The sequence below is a fragment of the Dysidea avara genome, chromosome 5 (genome assembly GCF_963678975.1).
Source record: "Dysidea avara chromosome 5, odDysAvar1.4, whole genome shotgun sequence".
In the NCBI taxonomy this organism is placed as follows: domain Eukaryota; kingdom Metazoa; phylum Porifera; class Demospongiae; order Dictyoceratida; family Dysideidae; genus Dysidea; species Dysidea avara.
The window spans coordinates 33979671-33998592 of NC_089276.1; the positions used below are offsets into that span (position 1 = coordinate 33979671).

General features: G+C 36.8%; 1 protein-coding gene across 2 annotated transcripts; it reads right to left on the reverse strand.

The window, feature by feature from the left end:
* Nucleotides 1–210: 210 nt before the first annotated feature.
* On the reverse strand, nt 211–17976 carry LOC136257078 (ultra-long-chain fatty acid omega-hydroxylase-like). 2 transcript variants are annotated; one of them, XM_066050195.1, is made up of 14 exons: nt 17673–17976; nt 14771–14915; nt 13137–13181; nt 11904–12031; nt 9886–10007; nt 8403–8465; nt 6099–6231; nt 4289–4384; nt 3777–3973; nt 3190–3320; nt 3020–3087; nt 2619–2701; nt 2499–2564; nt 211–364 (listed from the first exon to the last, which is right to left on the reverse strand). In XM_066050195.1, the coding sequence occupies exons 1-14, from the start codon at nt 17853–17855 to the stop codon at nt 256–258; spliced, it is 1569 nt and encodes a 522-aa protein (XP_065906267.1). In that variant the 5' UTR covers nt 17856–17976; the 3' UTR covers nt 211–255. The 2 variants fall into 2 exon arrangements, 1 of the variants encoding a protein (XP_065906267.1); XR_010701796.1 differs by lacking the exon at nt 211–364 and having other exon boundaries at nt 2494–2564; nt 2997–3087.
* Nucleotides 17977–18922: the final 946 nt, after the last annotated feature.

The following is an 18922-nucleotide window of genomic DNA, read 5'->3' on the forward strand; positions in this document are numbered from 1 at the left end:
GTGCAAAAAGGGGTCTTCCGCACACATCCAATTCTATGAATTTGGAGTGCCATAACTTAGTGTTCATTAACATACAAGCCTAAAATTTTCTCAGCTATGATGGTGCTCACAACTGGCTAAGTTGTGAGTTACTGGCTTTTTTTCTATCCGAAATTATGAATCACTAAAGTTGGTAAATTGGATGTGTGTGGAAGACCCATTTTTGCAAACCTGGTCACATATCATGTTTAAAACTCAAGTTTAAAAGTTTCAGTGTCACAATTCTCTAGGAGTTATCTTCAGTTTTATTCCATCTTTTGCTCTCAGGATAACCTCCAACTCCTTTAGAGGAACCTCTCCTCCTACTGCTTGTGCCAACTCAAATCTGCAGTATTGTATACACAAAACTAATCCTGATTAAACCCATGCAAACACTATCTAACGCAAAACAGCCAAACTGTAAAAAATAGAATGTGGCCCCCAAAAAGGCTATGGTGAAAAAAAGATGTGAAATCCAAGGTGGCGGCCAAGAAATAGCTGTGATGGTAGGTTAATGGCAATATTTTAATAACGACAATTCATTGTTTTCTCCTCCAAGTTTCACTAGGATTCAGCACCAAATTTACCTGAATTGTTGTTATTAAAATTTTTACCGTTAACCTACCATCACAGCCATTTCTTGGCTGCTACCTTGGATTTCACATCTTTTTTCATTATAGCCTTTTTGAGGGCCGCGTTCTTTTTACAGCTAGGCTGTTTTGGATTAGGTATCATTTCTTTTTGCATTTGTAATACTCCAAAGTCAGCCTATGGCTGGCTTTGGGGCTTTTTTAACCTATCTTTTTTTCTTTACCACAGGAAGAAGGAAAAAGTTTTAAAGCAGATTTTAAATACTTTAACTATTTTTGATTAAACAGTAAATATACAAATTATATAAATATATATATATTACATGCAATTATTCCCTACGGATAACTTGTTTGCAGCTGATCTTTCTACTAGGTGACTTGAAATGTGTGTACAGGATTTTCTCTACAGGGTGGCTTGTTTCTAGCTGAACTCTCTACATGGATATCTGTTTGTAGTTGAACTTTTACAGGGTAATTTGTTTGTAACTGAACTTTCTACAGGGTGATGTTGTTTGTAGCTGATTTCTCTACAGGCTGACCTGTTTCTAGCTGATCTATCTACAGGGTGATTTGTTTGTATATAGCTGAATTTTCTACAGGGTAATTTGTTTGTAGCTGAACTCTCTACAGGGTGACTTGTTTGTAGCTGATCTTTCTACAGGGTGAATTGTTTTTGTCTGATATCACTAGGGTGATTTGTTTGTAGCTGAACTCTTTACAGGGTGACATGTTTCTAGCAGATCTCTCTACAGGGTGAGTTTTTTTCTACCTGAATTCCTACGGGATGACCTTTTTTAGCTGATTTCTCTACAGGGTGACTTGTTTCTAGCTGAGCTCTCCACAGGGTGACTTGATTGCTTGTAGCTGAACTCTATACTAGGTGATTTGTTTGTGGCTGAATTCTCTACATGGTAAATTGGTTTCAAGCTGATCTCCCTACAGGGTGACTTGTAATGGTCTGAATCGCTAGAGAGATTTATCTGTAGCTGCATGATGACTGTTATATTAGAGTATCTTGGCAGTTGAATGCTCTATTAGGGTGATTGTTCTATTAGAGTATCTCGATCTTACTTTTGCTACACGTAGTTCGCTTTCAAATCATAACTAAGTAGCTTGTAATCCGATTCTTCTGTACTACTGCAAGGACTTCTATGATGATTATTCTAGCTACATACCGATTTTCAGCTCATTGCCCTAATAGTTTTTTATTCATAAAAATCGATTGCATAATTGTGACACAGGTTGAGGTGTGTACCATATCTCCATGGTCTTTATCTTGATTCTTTTCAAACCGCAAAAGGCACTCCTATGATGGTTATTCCATCTACATAGCAATTTTCAGCTCATTGCTTTAAGGGGTTTACCCTGTGGGTGTGACAGACCTTCGACTTTATTTTACACGAATAATCGGTCATAACTCCACGAATGTTCATCGGGTTCCTACCAAACGTGGTACTGAGATCTGCCGTAATGAGGCCTTTAAGTGTGCCAAATTTCAGCTTGATTGGAGCGCACATTCTTGTTTTATGGCAGATCTTGCAAAGTGCGTGAAATAAAGAAGAAAAAAAACAAAGAAATTAAAATGAAAATTTGGACGCTCGTATCTTGGAACTGTCTGGAGTGATTTTCTGCAAAGTTGGTATGTATACTTGCCTACCTGGTCAGCATTTCTGTAGCAAATTTGGTTCCAATCAGGTAAGGGATCACAGAGCTACATAGGTGTGAAAATCGCATTTTCTTTCTTCCTGTCAATATACTCACAGTGTGGCGCGCTGGCTTCTTGGGCCGTACGACACACTACCGTGTGTCTTGATTTTACTGAATTATGAGCACAGTTAGTTATAACATTAGTATAGTAGTCCTACCATTGTCAGTAGCTAGATAGCTAACCTTCTCAGTATTTTAGCAATCGCAACTTTTTCCTCATTCATAGCAAAGTTCTGCCCTATACAATTCCTATTGTAGAACACAATAGAATAAACAGCCAGTATAGCGGAGGTGTGTACTGACCTTGGACCAGCTGAGAATGGGACATAAGCAAATGGATCTCTTCCCTTAGAATTCTCCACTGTAAACCTCAGAGGATTAAATTCCTACAATACAAGTCTGGTTTGATTCCTGCATATATCCATCAACCCATTTCATACATTGTATTCATTGCGATAGTGAAAGTTTACAAAATTACTTTATTTTCTGTTACTACACTAACTGTTCTACTGTAGCCAACTAACTTTCCTACACAACAACAGTATCAAGCACATTTATGTATGCATGTGTCCATTTAAAAAAAAAAGTAGTTATTAAGCCAAAAATACTTGGTTTAAAGCTCAAGACAATGTTAAGATTCTACCAAAACAATGGACATGCATGTAGTGTAAAATAGCCCACCCATCGTCAGTTAATGCACACACCTCCACATCATCTCCCCAAACTGAAGCATTGTGGTGGAGAGGATAAATTCCAAATACCACCTTGGTACCTATCATGAAGACACACATACCAGTTAGAAAGTTGTAATAAAACATATTCATCACGTTTTATTATACATCAATACTCAGTTTGCTGTTGTGTACAGACACACCTTTAGGCATCACACGTCCTTCAAAGGCTACATCTTGTGATAATTCTCTACCAATGAAAGGTACTGGTGGGAACAGCCTCAGTGACTCCTTAATACACAAACCAACATAGTCAAGTCGGCTCATGTCATCCCTGTAAGCATAGAGCAATATCATTATACATACCATATCATTTACAATAAAACTATCAGTCACAAGATGTACAAGACAAGTCTAATATCAAAGGCAATTAGGGATGCATGACGGCAGGAGGTAGGACATGTGTGGCTTGTGTGCACCGTTTACTCATATCATTAGTATTTGAAATTTCACACAAGTATCAATAGTCATAATGCAAAACCAGCAAGCTTCAAGAAAATGTACTTTGTTTTGAAAGAGCTCCTGTTATAGATACACAAAAAATTGAGTTTTTGCTATTTCAACAAGAAATCCAGGGACTTGAGTATGTACGTAACCTTGAAGTTTATGTACAGCATTATCAACTATTACTACAATACTAATGATAAGCTCATATTTGTATTGAAATACAGTACAATGTCATCACTGATTATTTATCTATACTATTAAATTATTATATCTTAGTTTGTACCAGGTCAGATCTTCATTTTCCTTCTCATCAAACAGAGCATCCACCTCCTCCCTACACTTGGCCTGGTGTTCAGGGTGGATAGCAAGGTTGTATAGTGTCCAGGACAGACCACTAGCTGTAGTGTCATGTCCCTCAAATACAAATGTGTCCACCTCAGCTCTGATCTCTTCATTGGATAACCCAACTCCTTGTTCATCCTAGTAGGATTTAACAACCATGATGAAACAACCTCGGATGTAATAAGGAAATGTGGCTAATACATGTGAAGTAATTCTCTACCACCAGTAGTCAACATGATTCATGAAGATATGCATAACAGACATGAGTATTGTAGTACTTAAATTCTTAAATAGCACCACAAAATGCACTACTGTTGTTTTAATTTGTATAAATGTAGTCATCATTGTGGCAGAACTTTGTAATTTATTTGTCTCTGTGTAATAATACTGTGTAGACTAAAGCATTAAAATAACTGCCATTAGTTAGAATATTGTTTCTCCGTTAATACCTACCTTTGCTTGTAGCAGTATATCAATGAAGTCAAGGTACTTCTTTTTCCTCTTGTTGGCAGGTGCATCATTCATTGTACTATCATCATTACCAGTTTTCTAACAGGATAAATTCAGCTTGTGAATTATAACAGTCTAACACTGTGCACTAGCACTAGACAATAATACACTGTATATGTATCTGCAATCAACAACTGTACACTGCATGGATTACAAAGACTGAAAACTGTCTTGTGCTAAATTCACAGAGAAAGCAAACCAGTCTTCAGATGAGAAAGAAAGTAGGATTATTGGTGATACAGTGGAACCTCGATTATCCAAACTAATTGGAGGGAAAGGGTTGCACATATAATCGAATAGTATGTAAAATCGAACATCCATATCATTGCCTGAGAAAAAAGAAGTTCAGATAACCAAGGGTTCACTGTACTGTCCACTGTACTGTGTGTCTTGAACATTTTAACCCTGTAATATCTGAAGGTTTAACCATATTAACACCTGTACCGTAGATTAATAATCTATGTGCAGTTACTAAATAGTTAATAACTTGTAATTGTATAATTGATCATTTAAAAGAAAATTAGTAAAGCTACCAACTTGTTGACAGACGTTGTTCGTATGATGGACAAGTAACTAAAGAAACCCAGTAGTAATACATGTATTAAAAACCATCCGGATGGCTGCAGGTTCGAGGCTTCCCAGCTCCAGTCATGGATCTTTTCTCCTTTCTCCACCTTTATCAAACACACTTTATGTAACAACTTTAAACAGCCTGTAGGACCAGGTGTCCTACAGACCTTCAGCACTTGTGCTGTAAAGCCTTAATAAATAAATAAAGTGTGATGGTGACCTGGCTTCAAACCTGAGGTAGATATGTCACTTATTTCAACATTCAAACATTTTCTAATTGCAAGGCTGAAACCAGGTGGCTTTACCATCCAATTGTGACCAGCTGAGCGAAAACCAGCTATTTTCTTGCTGTACAAATCAAAAAATGAATTTATTGCTGTTTCAACTGCGCAGCATTCTACCAAAAGATATTCATCATAAAAGCTATAATTTTGGCTGTCTACTTTTTTGTTATTATAATGGAATTCAAGTAATGCACAAAACACGTGGCTAGTTACATAGTATGGAGACATTAGATACCTTTTATTAAACAAGTATAATGGAAAAATTAAGAATTTTAAGTTCGATTAGAAGTCATAGAAAATGTAGTAAAACAAGGTATGTAGGTCATCTATACCTGAAGATATGTATACCAGTTGACTCAGTGTATACCAACAACTGAATTAGGGATTAAATGTCCACTTGTATACAGTATCTTTCAGATGTACTGTAGGTATTACATTTGACAAAAAGCCGTCATGTATGCCTGCAAGCTCATGCCAGGCAGTAAACTGTTAATTAGCTAAGCATAGCTTCATTCTGAGAATACACTATTCTACAGAGTCAGCAACCGCTGGGTAGGGACAATTATGTTCACAGAGAATGACTGAAGGTTACGATCAAAAGGCTTGTTGTACACTACAATGAGACTGGAACATTATTGCACTTGGACTAAAAATGTGTGTGAATGCACAACTACTTCAACCCATACATAAGCTGCTAAGTTACAGTGTAGCTATGTAGTGGGCCTTATCATTTACTGTTTGTTTTGACATTCAGTATAGCATGATCACAGTGTTGCAGTGACAAGCAATTTATGATGCACACACAACCATTGTAACCACTCTTAATAACCCGATCAGGGAAATTTTGTACATGCCAAATTAACAAAGGCACTCCTACTACAACACACAGCCCCACATACTTTTCCCTCCAGCTCCTTCCTCCTCCTAGCAATGATGTCCATGGCAAAATCATGTACCAATTTAGCAGCTTTCTTGTAACGTCGACTGGATGATGTGAGGTTGTAGACGATGTTAAAATAGTAGGGAAAACATCTGTAGTGAAGATCACATGGTTGTTATATAAAACATACATATGTCTTTACACTAGCTATACGACTGGTATAGCGGTAATATCACTGCAACACACACACACACACATACACGTGTGCATGAATGCATGTACACAGTCACACACACATGTACACCACTATAGGTATTTGTAGCAGTGACATAATTCCAATATATAGCAACTAGTATATAGTGCTTTGTAAGGACAATTCCTCATTACGGATCCAGACTTTGAGTGGCCATATCTCACTAACTTTACATTGTTTCAGTGTGAATTTACCTTGATATCTTTTTCACTATTACATTGGGTAAGTGTTATCAAATCACTACATTTGTCTTAAACTTCATTGCTATAGTTGTCCAGGGTACATTACCAATAATGTTTTGTGGTGCTATTACTTTGGACAATGTGACAAGGTACTAAATTTAACTATAATATGTATGTACAAGTTGAGCTGGATTCTAACCTATACAGTCTTACTCCTTACTGTTTCTCTTCATTAGTAGTGCCATTATCACTTTGAAGGATTGTCTACAATGCTTGTTATTGACATCCCAAAATTACACGATTACATTATCCAACCGCGCAATAGTGCACGAGAGACCAGTTATCCCTGTTCCCATTCACTTAAGGGCGTGGCTGCTACAGCATAAGTGCAGGAGCTACTAAAATGCTCAACTGAGGTTACAGAGCACTTAAAATATGCTGTTATGGGTGTTTATATATCCAAACTGCCATATGGTGGTTGCGGCGGTGAGAAGGATAATGTCATATTTTGTACTATAGTATATTTTCTTGAGAGGCTGCAAGGTCTTCATAGTTTGAAAAAGTCGCTACATTAAAAGTGGCAGCTAAGAAATGGTTTCAATGATGTCATTATTGGTATAATGACAACAGTGTGGACATGTCATTAAATGATATTAACATTACTGTACTGTAGCCTACTGCCACCTTTGGCTTTTACCTTTTTACCACAGGAAAAAGATAACAATTAAGATTTTTATTGTACATACTGTAATGTTTGAAAAACAATATTGCAATCATGATTTTATTAGCTGAATGTTCGGTACTGTGACTGCACAATTAGAGTATTTTTTAATTGAACAAAATGAAGGAGTCTGGTGGCATGCCCTCAGAAATGTTAAAAGCTCTGAGATTGACTACTTTTAGCAGTAAATCCATTGCTTTAAATTTGATCACCTGGAGGTTGTCCTAAACTGTAGCTGTGATTCTTAGAACTATTAGAAGAGTAGTTACTTGACTGCTCTATTAGAGTACTTCCATCATTTTTAGTTGTATGATTGAGTTAAAAATCAAGTGTTGCTAAGGGTGTAATAGTTATAATGGATATGCTGTTGTATGCATAGCAGTATTTTGGGTCATGTTATGACAAAATGTCAACATAGCAATACTAAGTTATCCTGAAACTACAGAAACTCATCTAGATCTGGCACTGGTTTTCATCCACTATCTACACACTGTTTTCAGCTCATTTCCCCTTCAGTGGTTTATCTGGTAGGCATGACAACAAATTGTTTGCTAAATATGATGGACTGACTGCAAGCTGTAAACTGTCTGTGGATCAAGCCACTGCCTGGCCTGGAATTGTTTTCTGCATTCAGCATACTTTTCAGCTACAGGTTTCTGTCTCCCTGCTTCACAGGCTTACTATTAGCCTCCTTGCAGGTCCCTAGAGGGATAGTTGTCTATTCACAAAACTTCATTGTGTGCTGCTACATAAGTTTGGTTTAACTTCATAATTATGTACAAATAACATTGTACATCAGAATTCTCTGCCAATGTTTAATGCAACTTGCACAAAACATAGTTAATCCTAAACCCCAGTTAAAATCAGTCACCAAAATAAAAAATAAAACGAAAAGAAAGACTGACCCTTTGGTCATACATGTTTCGATGTCTTATGCGTATATAGTGTAGAAGCGACAGTGAACAAAGATCTCACCCTTAATATGAGAAATAGACAGGTAGCAATTGCTACCAAACACTACATCTTCCTTAATACAACTGCGTACGTTGGACTAATGTGAAGTCATTTAAACAACAGCAGGAAACAAGCATTTACACAAATATGATACTACACACATACACCAACTACAGTATGCATGTACTGTACACACCAGCAGTGTTCACTCACATTATTCTCTCAAATGCCAAGCTTGACAATTCATATACAGCATTAATGTAAGGATCACGCTCACTACATCAACAAATAGTATATACAGGGAATCAGAGAAGTGAACACACATAATGGTATACAAATGAGTTCTTGAATACAAAAATGCATGCTCTCAGTAAACAATTTAAACACTTTGCTTTTACTTTATTTGTATATTCACCCCACCATAATTTTGTAGTAAATCTTTTAAGACAAGGATATATGTGACCCAGTCTGGGAAAATGGTCTAATTGCCTATTATAAAAGTATCGAAAAGGAAGGTGTAGGGATGAATTAGGCCAAGTTATGGGCCATTAAAACTGGCTTAAATGAAAGGAAATTCACAGCACAGAGGTTTATTCAATATCACGGAGCTGTACAGCCACATACAGCCATCTTCAGGCTGCTTAAGGCACCACATTACACGTACGGATTGCCACTGTGCTTGGGAAAAGCAGCCAGCAAAAGCAGACCACTCAAGCCTAGCTGATTTTGATTGTGGAATTAGATATATTCATTTAGCTGTGTGTTCTTGGTGAAAAATCGAATCTGCTGACATGGACGATAAGACCGGTTTTCCCAGATCCAGTCACATATTAGTACAGTAAAAAGCTAATATGTGTCTTAGCTTTTCGTGCTTGTGTTCACAGTTCACATTACTCATGTGACATTTATTCAAGTAAATTTAGATTATGGTAACTACCACTCAAAGGTGGTATGGCTACAACAAAACAGCCTTTACCATCCTTTTTGTTTTCCATGATGCTGGCACCACAATCACATGGCTTTGGCAAGGACTATATATAATGCTGCTTCCACTTCAACATTAATCACCGAGTGTATCCATTACAGAAAGCAGGCCAAAGGCACATTCACTGGTCCCAATGTGGCCGGCTTAACTACACCAGACACAGGTTGCTCAAGCTCCTTTGCTCAGTAGAAATATTTTGAAACACAAATCCTTCTACTCTTCTCACACTATGTATTTTCTTTCATGACAAAGTACTTCACAGCTACTCAACATTCTGATCCAGCCAGCAATTTCACTAATGTGATCATGCATGGACAATTTAATATCACTCTTTGGTACACACATTGCCATCCTGGAGCAAATTTAAATTTGTGTGTTGTTTTGTGACACCGATTTTAGAATTGTGTATCATTTTTATTCACGTGGAGCTCTTACTGCGGTTGTTGCTTGTCAGACATTCGACCAAACAAGCCACCAAACAATTTGTCAAAACCAGGTTTTGCTTGGAAAGTGACCAATGGCTGATGGCTATTTCTGGCACTGCTACAGTGTATATCACAAGCAAGCACTTTTGCATGTAAAACATCCTATAAAGGTTCTAAATTCAACTATTTGTTGAATTTTAATGCATGCTCTTAAATCTACCCCTCCAATATACAGTACATGTTCTGCCTAGTAAAGTAATTCATTAGGTAAAACATCACTACTCACTTAGCTGTCTGGCAGTTGCTCTCATAACTACAAGTACAACGTAACATCACATCCAACGTCAGCATACTGGATGATGAGAACAACTCCACAACATCGTCTCTGTCCACCTTTGACCACTTGTCCTAATGAGAGAAGTTTACTAACACTTGTGTACATGAGTTTGTTTATAATGTGTTACTGTACGTAGCAAAGTAGCAGAGCCTGCATATTTATGATATAGTGCTTAGATCAGAGACAAATATAATGTTTTACAGTAGTCTGGTCATGATGTCCTGTCATGTGCAGGCTTGATCGGTCGTGGTGGGACATTTCAACTAAGAGTTAGATTGTACATAGTTATTAATTCTGGTATCTACTGTTCACACTATTCATTGCTCTTGTTGTGAGCTACTGTAACATTACTAATTGTATGGGAGTAGGCCTAGTACATTCATGGCCATCCCCTTTGGGTTGTAAAAATGTAGTGTCTCCTAGCAACCTTATGGTTAGCAGTACAATTAAGCCATTAACCAAACAGATAAACCATACTCCTTAGGCTGCATCCCTTTCTTTTGATAACTAGGACATTATGTCTAAGCAAACTGAGTGACACAGAGGCTATTTGGACAGCAAATGTCTGGTGACCAACTGTTATATTTTTCAGATATATATAGTTAGAATCATGATCAGCGTACTGAGCAAAACCAGTTATTTTCGCTAATTTCTTGAATTCCATTTAAAATTTTGTAGCAACTTGAAAGCATTTCAGGTTGTACTGGTGGCATTTTAGGGCTTCTAACCAATGCTGCTAAGGCAGCATTAAGATATTGTGAGGCTGAACTGTGGCTGATATTGTTGGTCAGAACCTCCATTATCCTTAATATGCAGTTACTACTGTACTGTATGATTATATACTATATATATATATACATCCCAGTAAATAAATATTTTACTGTGGCAAACCTTGATGATACAACTTTTTCTCCTAATTTTGAACCTTTTTGGTGGTGAATTTTTACTGGTATATGTTCATACAACCTTTTCTCTTACTGTGTAGTTTTTGTGCTAGTAGTTTTTCTCTCTTTTCATAGTGTGTACAGTGTCTTTTTTAGTGCTGTACACTTACAAAATTTTTGTCACCAGTTAATTGCCTAACGATAATTTGCAATAACTGGTTAATTGGTTTGTTTGTATATTGGCAGACATAATGATACTCAACAAGCCTGCTGGAAGATTTAAGGTGGTACCAAAGTGACCATCAACATCCTGTCTTGCAATAACAGTTATTACAATCACATATTTACACATGCTTTGAGGTTATGTTATGATGTTATATAACACTTGTCAACAGGGATAATTTATGATTTCTATGATAATTTATGTTATGATGTTATATAACACTTGTTAGCAGAGGTAATTTATGGTTTACCAAGTGGGTGGGCAATAACCAGTTTAAGGTTTCTTCACCAGTTAATAACAGGTTAATTGCACACCGGTGTATACTACTAGACCTTTTCAAAACACCAATCCTTTACACTTACACTTTCTCTCCTGGGGTTTTTAATCATACTCACCTTAATTTGTTGTTGCTGCCACTACCTCTGCTTTCAACAACACTCGATCACCTTATTTGGGCCTGACTACACCCACATAACCATAAACCAAACATTCAAGCTGTGCAAAATGGTACAGCCTTTATAAACTTGGGTAAATAATCAAAGATGGCGGCCATAGAACCATTATCAAATATATTTTTATGCTGCCAAATTGTTGTAAAGGGAAAAAGGCTTGTTTTTAATTGATATTTTAAGAGGGAAAACACAAACCTTAGCTATAGATCCTTTACTAGTTACTTTACACAATATTATAAAGTTGTGAATGTTGTTGTATTCTAATTTGCATGTACAATTATGTATACATAATTATTATGTATGAGTGTTGTTGTCATGTATGTACACAGTGCATGTTGTTGTCATGTATGTACACAGTGCATGTTGTTGTCATGTATGTACACAGTGCATTAACAAATACATACTCACCAATAGAACATCCACACATTCACAATAAACCTTCATATAAGGTTTCAAAATGTCAAAATGAAATGCTGGTGTGAGTAGGCGCCGTGTACGAGACCATTTTGGTCCATTTCCAGTTAATAATGAGTCACCTGTAGTATTTTTACAATGAATTTTCTCAAATCCAATACCAGAATACCTTTATAATCTGACATTGTTTGCTGCATCAGTAAGAATATTACTGAGTAATACCAGCTTTACATCCAAAACAATATTTGGCACCTAGGCCTGTGCCAAATATGCTAGCATAATTTGTGGAGCTCTAATAATTTGGGGCGTAATAGATAGGTAAGCATATTGCCAGCATAATAGGAACAAATATTGTGAATTGGGTAACAGAGAAGCTCAAGCTTCTACACAATTTGCAAGATACAAATTGTTATAGTCTAATTAAACAGGAAACACAGTTGATTTACTGCTAGTGGTGAAGGGAAGACTAGCAAAAGATCAATATACTCTAATAGAACAGTCACTGCATGCTGATATCCTAATAGAACATACAGTATTAAATACTCTAATAGCACAATCAAGCTAACAGCACATTTTGGGCATAATGAGGCACAATTGGGCACAACTGGAGCATAATAGGGAGGAGATTTTGGAACATTGCTCAAAAGCATAATAGACTCAGGCGTAAAAAGTGCTAGATTATAGAACCTTCACCAGTATTATATAAATACATCCATCCAATTATACATACACGTATTTAGCCTTTATCCGCCAAAAACACTGCCACTGAAAATCGTCACAACATATGTGGCAAAAATATAGAGTCTTGGTGTATCTAATGCTAAATCTTGCATTTAAAGGAAACTGTTTACATAAACACAATTATTGAATTTTAAACAACTGCCACAAGGAATTTATTCTTCGTATCCTTCTAGGTACATGTATAGACAGCATCAAATTATTTGAAGCACTTTTGCTACTATGAAAGGAAGTGGACATCTTTATCTATGACAATTTTTTTGTTTTACAACTGAACATTGTGGTCGTACCACTAAGCTATTTATCATGAGAAGATACTTAGGTGTTTTTGGGGGAAACATTATGGCAGCTGATGTTCAAGTTTGGGGCGATCCCTACTTAAACAGTACAGCTGTACTACCGTACTGTTTAGCAATTGCATCTAGCTTTAATTGGGGGTATAGGCATATTGCTTGTTTAATTTCTGAATAGCTCATTATATGTACTTACCTAACCAAGGCATCAGTGGATAGTAGAAGATATCAAGCTTGGGTTCTATATTCAAGAATAAAACAAATACTGCATGTATATATGCATGCACAAAACAATATACATACATATATGATGGCACATTCAAGTTCAAGTAGCTATTATGCACCGCTGTCACACATACATGGTATAGTTGAAACAAATATTCGATTCACTTGTTGTTGTTGTTGTTGTTGTTTTTTTTTACTAGTATTCAAATACGAAGCAACAAAGTTTTTACCAGTAATTGCAGTATGTGTTTGAAATTTTGTGACTGTGTTCTTTTCTATTACCGTATAGCTAGTAAGTAATTGCAGCTAAAATATCCTCCAGCATAAAATCATGTGATTGCTAAATTAGTGAGATACAAAAACAATTCTCTATAATTCTACTAATCTCTTTGGATACCGCATATAATTATAGAAAATGAAGATTTTGGCACTCACTCGCGAATATAAGATTTCACTCTGCTGTCAAAAAATTTTTTTTAAACTTGGATTTGCAGATTTCACAAAAATTTGTACATCTCATATAATATTATAGTCCCCTGTACAGTATACACTGTACTTGTACTTAAGTACATATATTCTAGAGTTGTACTGATAATCGGATCGGTAATCGGTAGAAGCCGATAATTAGCTGTTTTTACCATAATCGGAAATCGGTTGTAATGGGCTGTGGCCAGCAGATTATTAGTCTATTCAGCTTCAGCAGCTGCAGTACCACTGGAGGGCTAGTGTCAAAGGCTCTGGTATGTACTTGGGTAACTTGTTTATGTTTTGTGGTAACCACAAAGATAAACGGTGATGGTTCAGGCCCTAGCCCACTTGTCTGACTAGCAACTTTGAGTGTATAATTTCACAGAATTGGCTTTACTAGCTCTACTTTTAATGGAATGAGCACGAGTATAATTGTAGAGACCTACAATTGGGTATCGGTTAACTATCGGTAAAACAGGGTAAAAATATATCGGATATAGGTTTTCCCTAAAAAGTGGGAATCGGTACAACTCTAATATATTTCTTCTAGCAAACTAGCAAAAAGGTATTTCTAGCAGTGCTACCATGGATTTGTAAATACAGAATTACAAATCAAATCACATAAATTAACACAAACAGCATATTCAAAAAGTTTGAATTGTTCACTCATTGCACCATTAAAACTATTTGAATATTTCCAGTTCTAATACATGTACACACTCATGCACACACACTCTACACACAGACACATAATCATATAAATACAAACTACTGACTGACTGACTCACTCACTCACTCATCATAACTACATCCATATGGTCTCACACTTTGTTGCAGTCATAGTACAGGCTCTGGTACAACTGCTTAGACTACAAATATACCACAATTTTATCAATGATATTTGCATGCTTACAAGAAGTACCTGACTTTTTGACTGATTACATATTGTAGTATCCATGGTTTGGAGGGGTACAACATTACAAAACCTCCAAGGGAAGGTTACAAAACCTCTGAAGGTTTCGAAGCTTCCAAAACTTTTTTCCAGCCCTAGCACGCATGCATTCACTCACTCACTCAATCAGCCAGTCATGCACATGCATGCACACGCACACGCACACACACACAGACCAACCATACCTGGACCAAAGAATGCTCTTGCTGTATCAGGGTGATGTGCAAGTAGTATATAAAACAGATGGCCAAAATGAACAACGTGCATCTTTGGATCTAGTTTAGTACATTCCACCATCCAATTTGCAGCCTCATCACGATTTGAGAAAAACTGCAGTCAAGATAATAATGTAATATCACTACTGGTATAAACATATAATGACACTTGTGTCATGTGGCCAAGTGATGGGGAACAAGAAAATGGAATTTATCACTCTACGATGTGTTTAAATTCTACTTGCTATGTGAATTGGACCCGTTTCTTTCAAATTTGAGCTAAATTGGTACAGCTATCTCTGAGGTATGCACTTTAAATTTCAAAGTTCATCTAACATTCCTTTTATTTTATATACTTGTGATTATCAAAAATGCACATAAGTAGCTTACTATGGTAACTACACTGAACTTTACTATACAACACACTCAAGTTACAGTACAAACTTCACAATCAAAATGAACTGAGTGGTCTGCTTTTGTTGGCTTCTTTTCTCAAGCACTTGTATTGCAACACAGAAGGCAAAATTCAAAAAGCATAATAGCTTCTTTAGTTGACCAAAGAATGTTGTTTCATAGTTCACATTAGGGAAGGAAACATAATGAACTACACGTGTTGGTGGGTAGTTTACATGTAAGAAGCCATACCATGCTCTACACATTTCACTCTCCAATGTTGCAAGACACTTGTATGATGATTTTATTTAATTTGTGAATTTGAAAATTCATGTGTGATTGCTGTAACTAGCACACCCATACACAAAATAAAAGCAGTGGTCTGGCAACATGACACCATATAGATGTCATATCTCTCGGCTTAACTTTAATATCGGGGGCTTTGACATTTACACAAAGTTTTCAGCAGGTTCCTAACACACTAACGCTACAACAGCAGCACAAAAGTGAGTAACAGCATACAAATAAAATTAAATTAAAAAAAAAATAAGGAACATGAGTCCTCTTGAAAGATTTTTCTTAAGATTGAGACACTCTAATAGAACATCCAATCTTACCCTAACAGAGCATTCATATAAAATATCCATATGTTGAGAAGGAATTTTATTGCTAGAAATTACGTAGAATGTTGAATTTCAGATCAGGGTTTTTCATTGAGGAAGGAATATTTCTAGACCAGATATTGGTAAGCAATGAAAACTTCTAATACAAAGGAATAGAAATGTACTTCCTGTTTTAATATCATACAGTTGGGTGAGACACATTCTCAGTACACTTAGTTCTATTTGTGTCAGTGGATACATGTGTAATCTCACAATCTGCTTGCTACTGGGTGTTGTAAATCTAACTAAACTGATTCACTATCACACTAATATGCTAATTTGTCCATGAAATAATTATAGCATTCAATTGAGTTTTGGCCCATTAACAACACTCAAGGTCTCTCATGATCAATGGCTGGAAGCTGTGACCCCTTCTGCTGGCAATTGGAAACCCCACTTGTAAAATCCTGGCTATGAAAGATCTGAGCAGTGCACATACCTTACTTTAGTCATCAATTTAGGATATAGAGAATATACTATGTTTTAGTAGTGCAATAATTTTGTTGTAAATGAGCAGCAGACGTTGAGAAACAATCAACAAGTACATCATGTGATACAAGAAATCCAGTACCATTCCTATTTAATGGGCAATGTCACATGATCAAATTTTTAGGCATACCGGATGAGGCTATCTTTCAATAAGTTTAACAGTACACATTCATTCAGACAGTGAATAGTCAAAAGTGATAAACAAAACTTAGGAACGTCAGTTGGAAATGAAATGAAAAGCTGGTGGCATGGCATACAATAATTAGCTCTCTGTAGATAGATGCATTTTTAAAACTGTTAATGTCATACTCTTATATTGTGAATGGGTGAAATGTGTGGCCAAGTGTGCACGCCCACACCCTCTGAAGGTATACACTAGTCTCGCGCACCCGACCCATAAAGGGTCTGGTAGCACTCAATACAACGCCAAGTCCATTAGAAACCTTTCAAGACTGTTTGTACAGGTAATTACTTGTGGCTACTGACATCAGTATAATGAAATCATGACAAGCCGCAAAAATGTTACTCTTGTACAGAAAACATCTCTCGATAATTCCGATTATCCAGATCCTTTACACCCCCAGGATTGGAATCTTCTATTTTTAACACTTCCATCCGCACCTCCTCGACACCTTTCTACAAAGAGATCCATGAATTGATGCATCAGCAACTCGACTTTAGCGTATTAATTCTCTGTTTAGTGGACAGTACGTGCAATGAATTTACTTCAGTTCGATTAACAAAGGATGGATAAGTGCGCAAAACAAATTGTAAGTTCAGAAGACGTTGTTTCAGGCGGGTAGATCTAGCCAAAATTTGTCGCCACCATTCAAGCGGAAAGATTTGAACACGGAGACATGAACTAATGACTGTGCTGGTTCGATTCTTTATCCCAAGTTATACTTACAGACTGAATTTGACGCTCATAGAGTAAACAATTCGACAGTTACAGCTAGCCATAGTTTTAATCGCTTGGGTCTGTCAGCGAGTTTTGTCACTGTTTTTTCCTCCACAATCACCTTCGCCTTATTCGAAGTAAAGAACAAGGTTACTGTATCTAACAACATAACATTCACTACAGAACAATCAAGAGTATTATGTACTCTTGGAACAATGGATCAGACTTTTCTCCTCCCAGTTAACACCAATTAATTAACGGTGCTGATAGTCCAGCACATAAGTACAGCAAGTATGCGGAGATTCCTATCCCGGGGTGTAAAGGATCTATGACTGTACTGATTCCATCGTTGTTTCAAGCTGTCCACCCATAAATCATGGAGCGATGGATATCCATGGCACTACACAGTAATGATCTAATTATAACGTACCCGATTTGCGTGTCCCCAAAACCAGTGCATCTTCGGGTGACGGGGTAGTCCGCGAAAAGCACGATGCATTTTCCAGAAATAAGCCACCAGTTTGCCTAGTACGTACACAACCAGCACAGTCAACACTGCCAACAACACCCTGACCATGATGCTCCCTCCTAACACTCGTAGTAGTGAATCCATCGCTGTTACTCTATTCTTGTCAAGGACTTAGGGGTGCTCTGTACAGTTTGAGTAAGGCTTCAGGGTATTTTTGAATTTTTAGCACCTGTGCATTAGAAAACAGGTACGCCCCTTGCCTTAGTCAGACCCTATTTCTCCGCACAGCGCTTATCGATTGGAAATTATAAGCGCTTATAATTTCCAATCGATAAGCGCCGTGCGGAGAAATAGGGTCTGGTTACGCGAGACTATACCCCTTGCTATTCTACGCACTTATGTTTAAAATAGACCTAGTCTGTCATTTTTCACCCAAAAGGCATGAAAATTTTGGAGAGTTACTGTTGTAATTTTGCTAAAAAAGAGCACTTGCGGTTTTTTGATGGCAACTTAGGGTGACAAATATAGCTAGCTATACATGAAAGTGAAAAGAAAGATTGGTGGCAGCAAGAGTTAATAATTGAGAGGAGAGACACAATTTGGTGGCAGTGTCAAACCGGAAGTTCAGTATCTGATGATTGACGAAGCTAGAAGGCAAAAATAAAAACGCATCGTAATATATAGTTTGTACTGTTTTGTATAGTGTATCAAGGCTCTAGTGTGTAACTGAACTGTAACACTAGTTCTAGTTTAAAGCGAAAAATTGTAACTTGCATTCTACAGCAAATTAGCAGTTGGGTTTAGACTAAAGTGTGCTCTAGTGTTAGCTTAGGCCACTCCAAGTCATACCTTAGTTTCTGGTCACTCCCTAGCCAACAAAAGGATGCGGGCGGGCGGATGATCAGGACTTCAGGACTATCATAGACTCTTACATATACACCAGTAATACTGTAATGTTATTAATTTTGCTTAATTTACCCATTTCATATTGAGTTTACAACCAAGCTTAACAAACATTCTTATAGCATAAGTAGTTAATTATGCTTCTACAAAATGCACCAGAAAAATTGTTGATGGCTAGCTACACTGCTGAGCACAACAATGTGTAGCTAACACTAAGGAAAGGTCTGTTCATGTGGCTACTTTTGCTTTACAAATGAAATGTTTCATTAGCTATGTCAGGAAATTATTATTTACTAGCTAGCTAATAA